The sequence below is a fragment of the Nicotiana tabacum genome, chromosome 6, assembly GCF_000715075.1.
Source record: "Nicotiana tabacum cultivar K326 chromosome 6, ASM71507v2, whole genome shotgun sequence".
NCBI lineage: Eukaryota > Viridiplantae > Streptophyta > Magnoliopsida > Solanales > Solanaceae > Nicotiana > Nicotiana tabacum.
This window is the reverse complement of record NC_134085.1, coordinates 99,488,462-99,504,843: the sequence shown is the minus strand read 5'-3', so window position 1 is coordinate 99,504,843 and position 16,382 is coordinate 99,488,462. Positions and strand designations below refer to the sequence as shown.

General features: G+C 38.1%; 1 protein-coding gene across 1 annotated transcript; it reads left to right on the top strand.

Annotated features, from left to right (window-relative positions):
- Positions 1-432: 432 nt before the first annotated feature.
- Positions 433-12,643, top strand: LOC107794166 (protein trichome birefringence-like 33). The gene is made up of 6 exons (XM_016616630.2): positions 433-697; positions 939-1,149; positions 11,139-11,310; positions 11,401-11,600; positions 11,844-12,002; positions 12,090-12,643. The coding sequence occupies exons 1-6, from the start codon at positions 511-513 to the stop codon at positions 12,427-12,429; spliced, it is 1,269 nt and encodes a 422-aa protein (XP_016472116.1). The 5' UTR covers positions 433-510; the 3' UTR covers positions 12,430-12,643.
- Positions 12,644-16,382: the final 3,739 nt, after the last annotated feature.

Below are 16,382 nucleotides of genomic sequence, written 5' to 3'. Positions count from 1 at the left end.
AAGCAATTTGACCATCACTTCAAGTTAAACAAATCACTAGCTATTACGCATTTATTAGTATACTTTTATGAATTGTGCCATCAATAATTAAATTACTAACCATATTTGACCATCACTTAAATAGTTGTGAAATAGAAATATGGCACCAAGAATTATGAAACCAATAATGAGTCTTGCTTTAAGAAATTAAGAAAGACAAAAGACCCATGGTTTGGTGCAATCATAATATTAAATTGAATTTCTGAAACAAAGCCAACTACTAATACGTTGTTACTTTATCAATTTTCCTTCAAACCTAATATAACAATGATGATAACGCAATAATAACAAGAACAGTTACATATTCAATAAGGACCTCAAATAATAATATTTTTAATTGCTGGAAAGAATCCATTTTCAAACGTAACCCATATTATTTCTTGTATTTATTCAGCCATACACTACCTAACTAAAACCATAACAAAACACGAAAACAGAGTCGCTCTGCCAATTGCCAAAGGCTTCAAAACAATGAAGCCCTCCTCTTCTTCTTCTCCATCTTCTATTCTAAGAAAGGCTCGTCTTTCTCCTTTTCTCTTCACTTTATTAGCTTTTATTGTCTTTGTCACCATTCTTTACAGTGAAGATTTTAGCTGCATTTTTAGCCAGCTCGAGTATTCTAGTCTATCTGGTCCTCCCAATTCCATTTCAAGAATCAGTGAGTAATTCATTCATCATATTCGACACCAGCAAAGTTTTTGTTTTATCAATTTGAATGCATGAACATTGTTGAAAGAACGTATAGCCGTACTGTTACTTACCTTATTTTCCAGGCTACTAATTCCACTTGATATTATTAATTACCTGCAATTACCTTTCGAGTGAGCTGATACTGTAAAAAACTTTTGTAGTGTCATCATTGTATAAAATCTAACTATGTTTTGGAATTATGGTGGTAGAGAAGAATAAGAAGTTGCCATTTGCCATTGGAGAGACAGAGGAAGGGTGCGACTTGTTCAGTGGGAGGTGGGTTCGTGATTATAGCCGACCGCTGTACGAGGAAGAGGAGTGTCCTTATATACAGCCACAATTAACTTGCCAAGAACATGGACGGCCAGACAAAGATTATCAGCATTGGAGATGGCAACCTCATGGTTGTTCTATTCCAAGGCATGTATAGTTTTAAGCCAAATTTGCTCATCTTTAGTATAGTCATGTTCATCTACTTATTCATGTGCAATTCTTTTCCTTGATCAAATTGCTAGGTCAAGGGTGACGAAGGATCTAAGCATTTCGTAGTTATGGCAATACATGTGTGTGTGAAAAATAAGTACGAACCAAAATTATCTAAATATTTTGGAACTACAACTTTCACATCAAAACACATAACTTCTAAATTCTGGATCCGTCGTAGACATGCATGTAACATAAAGACCTAGGCCACGTAAATAGAACCTAAGTCGAGTGCTAGTGAATCGCCGGCTAGATATTCTTTGTTTGAGTTATGATGTTTTAGACTTCAATACCACATAAGAGGGGGGAGGGGGGATTTGTGTGGTACCTAATATTCGCTTAACTTTATTATAGAAGGACCTGGTTCTTCTATGTGTTCCAACTACTACTGTTGCGGAATAATAAATGCAGAAAATAAAGAACACCGAGATTTTACGTGGAAAACACTTGGCTCAAAAGGTGAAAAATCTACGACCTACCTTCCAGTAGGATTTTTCCAAACTCTCCACTAAAATTACTGAGCCAAAAATAGCATTTACAAAAACTCTTTTGTAAACCTAGGATTAACTCTAATCCCGTTGTGGCAACAGCCTCAACTGTTGCGACAACTTCAAGTTAACTCTAACTTGAAAACTCTACGTACCTAATACAATTGCTTCTAAATAAGCTGAGAGGTACAATGTAAAATCACCTACTACAATTGAACTAGAATAAAAGATAGACACTTGGAACTGGTTCTTTTATCTGGTTCAAGTAGCTTTAGAGTTGCACGCGTGAATCACACATAAATTGCTTGCAAAATTGCCTTGCTATTTTGCTCCCAATTCACGCTTAACTTCTGCTTATGTGCATTACCTATAAAAGAGAACAACATTGATATTTAAGGAGTTAGCAATTAGAGATTGACTAGGATACAGATGCTACTCTTCCATGGTGGAAGAGTTCTAGTTGATCTCATACTCTTAACTCTATCCTTTTCTCACCATGTGTTCTCTTTGTGTAATGATTCTTTCTCCTTATCCAATATGCAACCTTTTCGATCATGATCGGGAGATATCACTTCTGATAGGTTAGGTTTATCTTTTTCACGTGCATCTCACATGTTTGAGTTGATCATAACTGTACTTCACAAGATGGACCTGGTCCATGTCTGAGTTCCTTTGTCAGTCTTCAAAACTTCACCTTTACTTGGGCCAAAAAATTCCCCCCTTTTGATGATGACAAACTCTGTGCTTTTCACTCACTTAGGCCCTGTCAGAACTCAGCGTATTCATCAATAAAAAGTTAGAAAAATTTACTTATCATCAAGGACCAGGTTCATTAAGTTATAAACATCACTTATTCAGAATATATAAAGTACAATATCTCTTCCCCCTTTTGGCATCATCAAAAAGTTGCATAGACAAATTCTGAGTCCCAGAAATTTAACAATTACTCATGGCCACTAGGGCAATTGCAAGTGCAACCATGGATCAATCATCAGTAATCAAGCAAATATATTTAAATTATCAAGGAAAAATTAACAGTCAACAAGAACAAAAACAGTAGATATCATTGATAAAGATATGTTGCTACCACAATCCACAATCAGAAAGTAAAAATATTCAAAACATGAGCATAAAGAAAGAGAAATCTCTAATCTGGGTCAGTGGAGGTACTAGATAGGTTCAGGAGATGAAAGCTAAAAATCCTAAGGCTTGGGGGAGCTAGAGGGTTGGTTTTGGGCTTGGAGAAGGGTCAACATATTTTGAAGAATCCCATCATTCTTCTCCTTTTCCTTGGTGAGCTCAGTTCTGAGAGCATCCCTCTCAGATTCAACCTCTGCTAAGCGAGCCTTCAGCCTAGCTATCTCAACATCCTTTGCTCCACTCCCCTGCACTAGGGCTCTGACTTTGCTGTTTATAGGTGTCTTCATAGATGAACTAGGTTCATTGGGAATGGTAGTGATCAATTAATCACAGGCAATCAAGGTGTTGATTCCAAAGTGATCTTTGCTTGAGGCCATTTCCCACTTCTTCAGTGGCACCTTGCAGCGATCAAGAACAGTAGTCAAAATGAACCCATAAGGAGTGGCATGGGCCTTGGAGCCATTGATAACCCTGTCTAGTAGCTTGATAATAAACGCATGCCAGTTGATCTCCCTTGTACTTTCGAGACACTCCATTAGCACCAAGTCCATGTAATTAGCAGTGTGTCTCCTTTCCTGTCGAGGCAGCAAACACTTGTTGACAAATTCAAACAAGACTTTGTGTTGTGGCCTCATTTCACTCTTCTGTATAGCCCTAGCCTTATTAACTTCTGTAGCATCACAGAATCTCCTGGTAATTTCAAGGGCAGTAGGAAGAGTGTCCAGACATGAACACCTTTTCCTTGTGTAATCATCATACCCTTCAGAGGGTATGTCAAGGATTTCCCCTAGCTTCTTTGCATCGAAGGTCACTTGAACTCCTTTCACCAGGCTGCTAACTCTGCCATCCTTAACCTCTGTATTTACCATGAATTCAATGATCTCATTCCTAGCTAGCCTTCCATCCATCTGAAGGACCATGTCTTTCCAGCCCTGAGCAGCTAAGGCATCCACCAATCTAACCATTCCTGGTTCCACCAGGTCTTTCAGCAATTTTCCCTTCAAAATGTTTCTCTTGCCAAACTTGGCCATCTTGTCTTGTTCACCATCAGACTCACTCCCTTCTTCACCACTCAATTCCTCCTCCTCAGTAATTCTAACTTGTTTGTTTTTCATTGCAGACCTTGTCCTCTTGGCCAATAAAGGTTCAACAGTCTTAGACACAGATAAAGACTTCTTGGAAGAAGTCTTGGTATTTTTGGGCTTGGGAGTCTGAACCTCCATTGTTGCATGCTCCTCTTGATGGACCTGTTCCATCTCCTCAACATCAACAGCTTCAGAGGACTCTGCAACCTTACATTTTCCTTTATCCGATGCTCTTCTTCTTACTTTTAGCCAAAGCCTTTTGTAGTTCACTCTCACTCTGTTTCACCCTACTCCTTGTGGCTCTTCCCTTTGGCAAGGGAATTTCAGCAGTTTTTGGGGAAGAAGCCTTTCTTTTCTTGGAAGGTTTTGCAGTACTAGGAATCTTAGGTGTGAGTGTTATCTTATTCTTGGAATTATAACTGGCACCTACTTTCTTCAGAAGGTCTGTTAGGGTTTCTTCAATGGATGAACCGGGTTCATTCACATGAGAACTTAAATTGATCAAACCCTCAGCAGCCTCCCACGATCCACTTCCCCCTACTTTCTTGCCACTTTCTCCTACTTTTCAACTTCAGCCCCACAAATTGCTGGTATAATCGTCTTAGTGGTGGGTGACAAATCAACCACTTCTACCCCTGTTCCCCTCATATCACAGCTTGCACGCTCTCTCTCACTTTCTTTTTCAATTTCATTTTTACCTCCTCTTCTTCGTAACTCAGGCATTTTCGCATTTCTAACAGACCCAACAAGAACAAACCTATTTTCTACACTCTCAGCCAATACAGAACGTACCTCAGAAGTGGAACTCTGGATCTTCTTAGAGTCAGAAGACGCAGGTCCTTCCCCCTCACTTGCAGACTTGAAAGAATCGTCTGAGTGATTAGATTATCGGGCTTGGGAAGCCTTCAATTTTGCGTTCAATTTCTTTGACAGTACACCTGTGGCTACAGTTTTTCGAGCAAGCATTTTAACCCATCTCTTCTTAGGTTGGAGGTTTGCACTAGGTGGAGAAGGTGTAGAGGAATCAGAAGGGGAGGATGGTAGAGGAGTTCCTGGATTATCTTGAGGGTTCGACATTGTAACTGATATCTTGAGAGAGTTTGTGAGTTAGGCTTTTGGAAGAGAGAACAATTGAGAGCGAAATAGATTTTTGACGGTTTGGAATAGTGAGGGTGGCAGAGGGTGATGATGGGTATTTAAAGAAATAAGCCTATTTAATGACTAACGGTAGCTTTTTGTAGTCAATAGAGGTCTAATCAACCTGAAATTTCAAGTTGAATTAACGGTTAAGCTTCCCTAGATTTTAGGCATTTTTTGTGGTGAGAACTCTAGTAGAGATAGAACTGGTTCAAAAAAAAATAGATGGATAGGATTTTTTGTGTTTTTGGAACATAGGTAGGACTCTTCTCATGATTTAAATATTTATATTTCTAATTGTGCAGAGTATAAAAAGCATACCTCGTTATTCAGATGACCATTACTGATGAACCAGGTTCTTCATTTAGAATTCTCTTGATCATGCCTCAATTTACCAAAATAGAGAAAATTTTGTCAGAGATCAGTGAGTCATATCAACACATGTCACAGGAGTATACTATTTACAGTATGAAACTGAGCAAAAGTTAATCTAGATATTTACACAAGTTCCAAATTTCCTAGCCAAAATTGTTTTTTAATTTTTTTTTTCATTATGTATTCTGAGCTGGTCTCATTAGGTGATCGTAATCATCCCTAATTCTAACATGTTCCTTTCAAAGCTTTCTCTACTCAGTGCTTTAGTAAAGATGTCAGCAATTTGTTTATCAGTAGCACATAATTCAATAGTAATCAATCATTTCTCATAGTTGTCCCTTAAGAAGTGATGTCTAACATCTATGTGCTTAGTCCTCTTATGATGCGCTAGGTTCTTGGTCATACTAATAGCACTAGTATTATCACAAAAGATAGGGATGCAACCAACTTCAACGCCAAAATCCATCAGCTGCTATTTGATCCACAACAGTTGAGCACAACAAGAGGTAGCAACAACATACTCAGCCTCAACAATGGACAAGGCCACTGAGTTCTGCTTTTTAGTGGCCCATGATACCAGACATAAACCAAGAAAATGAGCCATGCCTGAGGTGTTTTTCCTGTCCACAAGGAAACCTGCATAGTCAACATCAACATATCCTACTAGATTAAAGTTGCTACCTTTAGGGTACCAAAGGCAAAGATCAGTAGTGCCTTTCAAATATCTTAGTATCCTCTTGACAGCAGTCAAGTGGGATTCCTTAAGATTTGCCTGAAAATGAGCACAAAGCCCAACACTGAAAACTATGTCAAGTCTGCTAGTAGTAAGATACAAAAGTGACCCAATCATACCTCTATACAACTTTTGATCAACAGATGAACCAGGTTCATCTATGTCTAATTTAGTATCTGTTGCAATCACCGTCTATTTCTTTTGATTCATCCATTTTAAACTTCTTAATCAACTCTTTTGCATATTTGTGATGATGGATCATGGTTCCATTTGGGTTTTGTTTGATCTGCAAGCCTAAGAAAAAGTTAAACTCACCCATCATACTCATTTCAAACCCACTCCCTATTAATTTGACAAATTAATTACTCAGTTTGTCGGTGGTTGCCCCAAAAATTATGTCATCAACATATATTTGTACTACAAGAAGTTCCTTACCTTTTTACCTCAAGAATAGAGTACTATCAATTTTACCTCTCTTGTAGCCATGCTCAAGCAGGAATTTGGACACTCGTTCATACCATGCTCTAGGAGCCTGCTTGAGTCCATAGAGAGCCTTGTCTAATTTGTACACATGTTCCGGACACTCCTTGCTCTCAAACCTTGGAGGTTGTTTGACAAACACTTCTTCCTTTAGGTAGCCATTCAAGAAGGCACTTTTGACATCCATCTGATGAAGAGTAAATTCCATGTGTGCTGCAAAGGCTATGAGGAGTCTTATTGCTTCCAATCTTGCAACTGGAGCAAAGGTCTCATCACAGTCTATGCCTTCTTCCTGGCTGTAACCTTGAACTACCAACCTTGCCTTGTTCCTTTTAATAGTTCCATCTTCGTCAAGCTTGTTTCTGAAGATTCATTTAGTGCCAATTACTGATCTATCCTTGAGTCTTGGAACCAGATGCCAAACTTGACTTTTTTCAAACTAATTGAGTTTATCTTGTATTGCATTTACCCAGTCTGTATCCTGCAAAGCCTCAACAACATTTTTAGGTTCAATAAAAGATAAGAAAGTATCAAAAGCACACAAATTCTTTAATTGTGATCTAATTTTAACTCCAGAGGTTGGATCAGTGATTATGTTCTTAATGGGATGAGAACTTTGATACTTGTAAGGTTTCACAACCAATTGGTTTCTGTTTGATATTTCTTCCATGTTCTATTGCTGAGGAACATGCTCATGGACAAGTTCCATTTGGGGATTAGTTTCAGTTCTTCTTTGTTCAGTTCCCCCCGTCAGGTTGCCCTGGATGGAAGAACCTGTTCCATTGCCTGTTCCTTCTTTTGGTGCAGTTTTAGCTTGAGCTGTGACTTCACTCAATTCTTTTACCAGCCCAATAGCTTCATCTTCATGTTCCTGTCTCTCAGAAAGAATGTTAGTTTCATCAAAAACTACATGTATACTTTCTTCTACACACAAAGTTCTTTTGTTGTACACTTTATAAGCTTTTCTATGTGAAGAATATCCCAAGAATACTCCTTCATCACTTTTGGGATCAAACTTACCTAGGGAGTCCTTTCCATTATTGTGCATAAAGCATTTGCATTCAAATGACCTAAGATGGGATATATTTGGTTTACTCCCTTTAAGTAACTCATAGGGAGTCTTCTCTATAAGAGGTCTAGTCATGCACCTATTAATGATGTAACATGCAGTGTTTACAGCCTCTGCCCAGAAGCTATGGGGCAGTTTATTAGAAAGAAGCATAGTCTTAGCCATATCTTCAAGAGTCTTATTCTTTCTTTCAACTACTCCATTTTGTTGTGGAGTCCTAGGTGTAAAGAAATTATGATCTATACCATGCTCATCACAAAATTCAGCAAACTTAGTATTTTCAAATTCAGTTCCATGATCAGACCTAATTGATGCAAGTTGATTACCTAGTTGTTTCTGAGTTTTTCTAACAAAGGCAGTAAACATGTCAAATGCTTCATCCTTAGATGTTAAAAACAATACCCAAGTAAACCTAGAGTAATCATCAACAAGTACCATCACATATTTCTTACCACATCTGCTCAATGTTCTCATTAGACCACATAGATCCATATGAACCAGTTCCATCATCCTGGTCGTGCTTACCACTTTTTTTCTTTTAAAAGAGGATCTTACCTGCTTCCCTCTTGCACAAGCCTCACAAACTTTGTCTTCCTTGAACTTGATGTTAGGTAACCCTATCACCAGGTCCTAGGAGACTAATTTGTTGAGTTGATTTAGGCTTGCATGCCCAAGTCTTTTGTGCCACAGGAGGGGATCATTATCCAACACACTCAAGAAAGTGAGTTCATTTTCTGAAAGAGTGGACAAATCTACAATGTAAATATTGTTAACTCTTTTTCCCTGCAAAATAATCTTGTCAGTGGTAAGATTAAAAACAATCTTGTCCGTAGTGAGATTAATCACAAAACATTTAGTAGAGGTGAATGCTACCAGGTTACCTCTGTCACACAGTTGTGATACACTGATTAAGCTATATTTCAAGCCATCTATTAAGTAGGCATTCTCAATGGAATGTGAGTCTATCTTATCTACCTTTCCAACCCCAATGATCTCACCTTTCTTCCAGACATTACCTCCTTTTAGGTCCTCACGTGAAAGGAAATGGTTCTTACTTCCAATCATATGCTTTGAGCAGCCACTATCCATGTACCATATTTGGCTACTTCCCTTCACTTGAACCTCTTGTTCGTCGTCTGATTCTCCAATTGCCATATTGCTTGTTCATCTCCGATTTCATCTTTTGAGTCCTCATCTGAGGTTTCTCCCCAAGCAGCAACCATATCCTTTGTTGATCCTTGGTTCTTTTTGGGTTGAACTTGTTCCTTCTTCCTATTTCTTCATTCAGCCCTTTCCTTCTTCCATTCAATTTCCCACTGAGGACAGTTTTTGATCACGTGGTCAGTCTTCCCACATTTATAACAGCCCTCGTTGGTCTGTTTTTCAGGAGCCCTTAGTTTGTTGAAGGTTGTACCTCTTGAAGAACCCTTTCCTCTCATTAGGTACTTCTTGAAATCCCTTATGATCATAGCCATTTCATCATCATCTAAGTCAGCACCTTCAGCTATTCTGAGAGCCAAGCTTCTTTCCTTCTTGGGTGCATCCATCTTCATGGTTTGCCTGCTCAGTTCATAGGCAGTGAGGTTTCCAATCAGCTCATCCAACTCGAGAGTAGCTATGTTCTTTGATTCCTGAATGGCAGTGATTTTGCTTTCCCAAGTTACTGTCAGGATCCTTGTCAAGATCTTCTCAACCTTGTCTTCTTCAAGGATAATTCTTCTAAGAGACTTAAGTTCATTTATTAGTGTTGTAAACCTTGTGTACATCTCTTGGATAGTTTCTCCTTCCTTCATGGTGAAATTCTCATATTGAGAATACGACAGAGTTCCTCTTGATCTCTTTACTTGAGGAGTTCCTTCATGGGCCACTTGTAGAGTGTCCTAGATCTCCTTAGCAGTGGTACAACTTTGAATTCTGCTGTACTCGTCTGGACCTAGTCCACACACAACCCATTTCTTGGCCTTGGCATTCTTTTCCCATTTCTTCAAATCTTCGACAGTACAGTCAGCTCTCATCTTTGGCACGTCCACTCCTTCAGCATTCTTCTTTGTAGTAGCTAGGGGACCATCAGTAACAATGTCCCAAAGTTCATAGTATTCTCCTATGACGTGGTCTCTCATTCTGTTCTTCCACCAGAGTAATACTGGCCATTAAAAAGTGAATGCCTAGTAGTGGGTTGTCCTTCCCAGTTTCCAGGTGGTGCACTCATCTTGATCTATTCCTAATGTGTTAGCCTCTTCAAGGATAACCCGCTCTAATACCAATTGATATTTTAGACTTCAATATCACACAAGAGGGGGGGGTGATTTGTGTGGTACCCAATATTTGGTTATCTTTATTATAGAAGGACCTGGTTCTTCTATGTATTCCAACTATTACAGTTGCAGAATAATAAATACATAAAATAAAGAACACAGAGATTTTACGTGGAAAACACCTGGATCAAAAGGAGAAAAAACCACGACCTACCTTCCAGCATGATTTTCCCAAACTCACCACTAAAATCACTGAGCCAAAAACTGCATTTATAAAAACTCTTTTGTAAACCTAGGATTAACTCTAATCCCGTTGTATCACACAACCTCAATTGTTGCGACAACTTCAAGTTAACTCTAACTTGAAAACTCTACGTACCTAATACAATTGCTTCTAAATAAGTTGAAAGGTATAGTGTAAAATCACCTACTACAATTGAACTAGAATAAAAGATAGACACTTGGAACTAGTTCTTCTATCTGGTTCAAGTTGCTTCAGGATTGCACGCGTGAATCACACATAAATTGCTTGCAAAATTGCCTTGCTATTTTGCTCTCAATTCACGTTTAACTTCTACTTATGTGCATTACCTGTAAAATAGAACAACACTGATATTTAAGGGGTTAGCAATTAGAGATTGACTAGGATACAGATGCTACTCTTCTATGGTGAAAGAGTTCTAGTTGATCTCATACTCTTAACTCTATCCTTTTCTCAACTCGTGTTCTCTTTGTGTAAGGAGTCTTTCTCCTTATCCAATATGCAACATTTTCGATCATGATCAGGAGATATCACTTCTAATAAGTTTGGTTTATCTCCTTCACGTGCATCCCACATGTTTGAGTTGATCATAACTGTACTTCACAAGATGGACCGGTCCATGTCTGAGTTCCTTTGGAAGTCTTCAAAACTTCACCTTTACTTGGGCTCACAAGTTATTATTCCTTCACTAATCTTAATCTGGTTGACTACATTGTACTTTTAACCTGGTTGACTACATTGTTCTCTTGCTCCATAATTGATAATGTTGATCTATTGTGTAGTTCAACAACTCTTACCTGCTTAAACGGGGTGACCTTTTTATTTTTATATAATCTTTTTCACACTGTATAATTGATGGAAATTTAACAATATCAATTCTCTGTTTTCTATGACAATTGCAGTTTCAATGTGACACTAATGCTGGAAACCCTTAGAGGAAAGAGGATGTTATACGTGGGAGATTCCTTAAACAGAGGACAATATATTTCAATGGTTTGTCTTCTCCATAGACTAATTCCTGAGAATGCTAAGTCCATTGAAACTTTTGGTTCCCTCTCTGTTTTCACAGCCAAGGTGATCATTTTAAAGTTGCATATAGCAATATTTCATGACTACATCGATTTAATAAGTGTTGCTTTAGCTTGAATTTAATTAATATTGCAGGATTACAATGCGACAATTGAGTTTTACTGGGCACCATTTCTGCTGGAATCAAATGCCGATGATGCAGTGGTACATAGAATATCTGATAGAGTTGTCAGGAAAGGTTCAATAAATAAGCACGGAAAGAATTGGAAAGGAGCTGATATAGTCGTGTTCAATACTTATCTTTGGTGGATGACCGGCCTAGAATTCAACATTTTGTAATTATCTTTCCCTCTCGTATTCTTTTAGCAAGTCAAATTTAAATCTGTTTTTTATAACATTTGATTAAAGTAATATACAACATCATGTGATTTTCTCTAGTAAGTCTAATTTGGTAATTTAAAAAATTAAGTAAATAGCTTTCTACAATCTATCAAAATATACTGATAGTGTAAAATTTCTTTTATTTAGATTTGTCTGTTTGTGAAGGGCTAAATGATATTGAAATGAAATTGACACAGACAAGGGTCTTTTGAGGATGAAGTGAAGGATATTGCGGTAGTATCAACGGAGGATGCATATCGAATGGGAATGAAGAGTATGCTGAGATGGGTGAAAAAGAATATGGATCCAAAGAAAACCAGAGTCTTTTTCACTAGCATGTCACCTTCTCATCAAAAGTAACAATCTTCATTTTTTGTTGAAATTCTTCTTGTCACATTAAAATTTGAAAAAATAACAGTAGTAGTTAATCTTTATTTTTGCAGGAGCATAGATTGGGGAGGAGAACCAAATGAAAACTGTTACAATGAAACAAAAATTATAAAGGACCCAATTTACTGGGGATCAGATAGTAGAAAAAGTATAATGCAAGTGATTGGAGAAGTGTTTCGTAAAACAAAAGTGCCCATTACATTTCTCAACATCACGCAGCTCTCAAGTTACAGAAAAGATGCTCACACTTCAATTTACAAGAAGCAGTGGAATCCATTAACAGCGGAGCAATTGGTAAATCCAGTTAGCTATGCTGATTGTGTGCATTGGTGTTTGCCTGGTCTTCAAGATACTTGGAATGAGCTTTTATTCGCCAAACTTTTCTATCCTTGAGATTTTAAGAGCATGAAACATATTCATATTATCACACTTTCAACATGGTTGTGTGGCGGAGGACAATATCAATTTGGTTACCTAGGTTTTCCTTTATTCTTTTGGATGAATTCGCGGACAAAAAATTATTTTAACAAAATGAAATCTGTGTATAAATGTAGTGATTCTTGCAAAGATTGTGAAAGGAAAAATTGTTGCAAAGATGTGAAAAGAATTCTTGCAAAAAAAAAAAAATAGTTTGCATTTTTTCTGAAATTGGAGAATCAGAGTTCTATTTCGATTTCATTTATGGAAAATTGGCATGTATATACCTTTCCTAAGAACTATTAATTGGCAGGATTTTAGCTAAATATTAGGGTTAGGAACTAAAACTTAAACATTAGTAATTGATAGCCAAAATCCTACCAAACGAACTAAAAAAAAGGAGAATTTGGGTATTGAACTCCTAATTTCATACTTATCCCCTTCTATTAATCGACAAATACACCTAAGTGAACCACAACACAAAAATTATTGATTGTAATTGCTAAATAGCCATTATAAAGCCTAAAATATACTCTACGGTTAATTACGGAGCGAGGCATATAGCAATGCACTTAAAGTAATAATGAACAATATTGAAATGACAGATAACGTCAAATAGCATGCCACTTGCAAACTTTAGACAAGACTACACATACATATATAAGAAGTCATATAAATAGTTAAAGTGATACATAAAGTTAACAAAACGGCGCAAGGTGTCACTGGCAAGTTGATAGCTTGAGGCCAGAATAAAAGTGACGTAAAAAAAACTACAAAAGAATATTAATAAGAAAATACAAAGAACCGTAGTAACAAACATCCAGCTTAATGAACGTCTGGTCATATTTGACTAGTGTAGCGCATGCATACCATGTGCTATATAAGTCTGGAGCATAAAACAGCCTTGGGAAATCATTCTGCCTATGTTCTTCGACTTCCTCTTCTATGTTCTCTCTTCTTTAGCTTCCTCGGTGATGTCGTAGGCATCCTAAAGTTCAATATTGTTGTTTTGTCATCCATCGAACCCGATGTTTGCTTTTGTGGCAAATACTATAGGTTGAAGACTTCAACAACTCTTAGAAACTCCGATTAAAGATTCTGGGGTTGTATAGTGTCAAAGGTGAGTAAATTTTGTGTTTCAAAGTTATATAAGGTACGTGTTTTCATTCAATCACCGAAAATTATTTTTTTATTTTGTAGGATAATGGAATGTGCGACTATTTTAGATGGCACGATGAACCACCGACAAACCAAACAAGCATGGTATTGTCGTGGTTGAGGATGTCCTCGGTTGACGATGATACAGAGGACGATGACACTTCCTCCGCTTCAGTTCAGCAAGTAAAAATAACTTTACCCTTCTATCTCTTAAAGAGAGTGAAACAGAATGTCCGTTGAGATCTCCTACCTTAATATAAGTAATTTTTTCAACTGTAATAAAATTGAATTTCTTTAAAATTGTTTGTGATAAAATCTTCACTGGTCCAGTTGTAATACTTTGACTTGTCTCTCCTAAGGTACAACAACTTGATTATGTCATATGACTCAGACAAACTCTAGACAAATTGTTGAGTCTAAAGATCCAACACTTGGAGCACCTTTAACAAAGTAAAACTCTTTTATTTTCGTGATTCTAACCTCACTTTTTCAAGCATTGTACAATATTTTTCATAAACCATATTACGAACAAAAGATTCCTATTTAAAGGTGTTTGAATTCTTCATTGGATTGAATTGGAAGAAAATGGGGTAATAAGTTATGAAATCACGGAAAACATGGGTTAATAGATGAATTAGCGTGTAATTAGTAGCAGAACATGAGAAAGTAGTTATAAAAAAGCTATAACCATTATCTACATCATAGAGTAGTGGGTTAATTAGGAGTTATGACCAATTCTCAAATCATGGGATAAAAATAACAACAACCCAGTGTAATCCCACAAGTGGGGTTTGGGGAGGATAAGATGTATGCAGCCTTACCCCTACCTTGAAAAGACAGAGAGACTGTTTCCGATAGACCCTCGACTAAAGAAAGGATGTAATAAGAAGTAATAGTAATACAAGGTATTTAGAAAACGAGATCCAAGATAGCAAAAGAGAGTATGAAAGAAGTACTAATAGTCAGTAATAACAGTATAAGATATGAAGTGATAGAAAACTTGGGGCATATGGAAGGCAAGAAATAACAGTACAAGATATGTGGTAATAGAAAAATAAGGATAAAAGGGATACCATACTAACACTAATACTATTGAACTAGGGAAGACACAGGAAAACGCTCGACTACCTACTAACCTTCAACCCTAATTCTCAATCTCCTCACCCTCCTATCAAGGGTCATGTCCTCGGTCAGCTCAAGCTATGTCATGTCTCGCCTGATCTCTTCACCCCAAGACTTCTTTGGCCTACCTCTACCCTTCCTCTTACCCCCCAAGGCCAACCTCTCACACCTTCTGACTGGGGCATCTGCGCTTCTCCTTTTAACATGCTCGAACCATCTTAGCCTAGCATCTCGCATTTTTTTTCTCCATAGGGGCCACTCCTACCTTGTCCCGAATAACTTCATTCCTAACTCTATCTAACCTAGTATGCCCATACATCCATCTCAACATCCTCGTTTCAGCTACTTTTATCTGCTGAATATGGGAGTTCTTGACTGGCCAGCACTCTACCCCATACAACATAGTCAGTCTAACCACTACCTTGTAGAACTTACCTATAAGTCTCAAAGGCACATTCTTATCTTAGAAGACACCGGAAGAGAGCCTCCACTTCATCTACCCTACTCCGATACGATGTGTAACATCTTATCAATCTCCCCATCATTCTGAATTATAGAACCAAGGTACCTGAAACTCTCTCTCCTGGGAATGATTGCGTATCAAGCCTTACATCACCGTCTGCTTCCTGGGTAACACCTCTGAACTTGCACTCCAAGTATTCTGTCTTGGTCCTGCTCAACTTGAAACCTTTAGACTCAAGGGTATGTCTCTAGACCTCCAGCCTCTCGTTAACACCACCTCGCGTCTTATCAATCAGAACTATGTTATCTGCAAATAACATGCACCAAGGCACCTCCCCTTGAATATGTCGTGTCAATGCGTCCATTTCCAAGGAAAATAAAAACGGGCTAAGTGCTGACCCTGATGCAACCCCATCGCAACTCAGAAAGTATTCAGAGTCTCCTTTTGATATTCTTATCCGTGTCTTCGCTCCATTATACATGCCCTGGATCACTCTAATATACACTACAGGCAGTCCTTATCCTTCAAACACCTCCATAGAACCTCTCTTGGGACTTTGTCATAAGCTTTCTCTAGGCCAATGAACACCATATGTAAGTCCTTTTTTTATCACCCTATACTGCTTCACCAATCTCCTCACAACGTGAATGGCTTTAGTAGTCAATCTTTCCGGTATGAAACCAAATTGGTTCTCGGAAATGGACACACTCCTCCTCATCCTCCCTTCTATCACCCTCTCCCAAACTTACATCGTATGGCTTAACAACTTGATACCCCTATAATTATTGCAGTTTTTGATATCCTCCTTGTTCTTGTACAATGGAATCATCGTACTCCACCTCTACTCTTCAGGCATCTTCTTCGTCCTAAATATGACGTTAAGCAACCTAGAGAGCCATTCCAAACCCGCCTTACCCACACTGTTGTAGAATTCTACAGGGATCTCGTCTGGCCCAGTCGCTCTACCCCTACTTATCCTGTGCGTAGCCCTTATAACCTCCCCCACTCCTATGCGTCTACAATACCCTAAATCTTGAAGTCGCTCCGAGTACTCCAACTCACCCAACACAATGCTCCTATCTCCCTCTTCATTCAAGAGTTTATGGAAGTAAGACAACCATCTCTACCTAATATGTTCCCCTCCAACAAAACTCTACCCTCCTCGTCTATTATGCACCTCACTTGG

Coding starts and splice junctions, on each gene's coding strand:
- LOC107794166 (XM_016616630.2), top strand. CDS start 511: ATGAAGCCCTCCTCTTCTTCTTCTCCATCTTCTATTCTAAGAAAGGCT. Junction 698..938: donor CAATTCCATTTCAAGAATCA/GTGAGTAATTCA, acceptor TTATGGTGGTAG/AGAAGAATAAGAAGTTGCCA. Junction 1,150..11,138: donor CATGGTTGTTCTATTCCAAG/GCATGTATAGTT, acceptor TGACAATTGCAG/TTTCAATGTGACACTAATGC.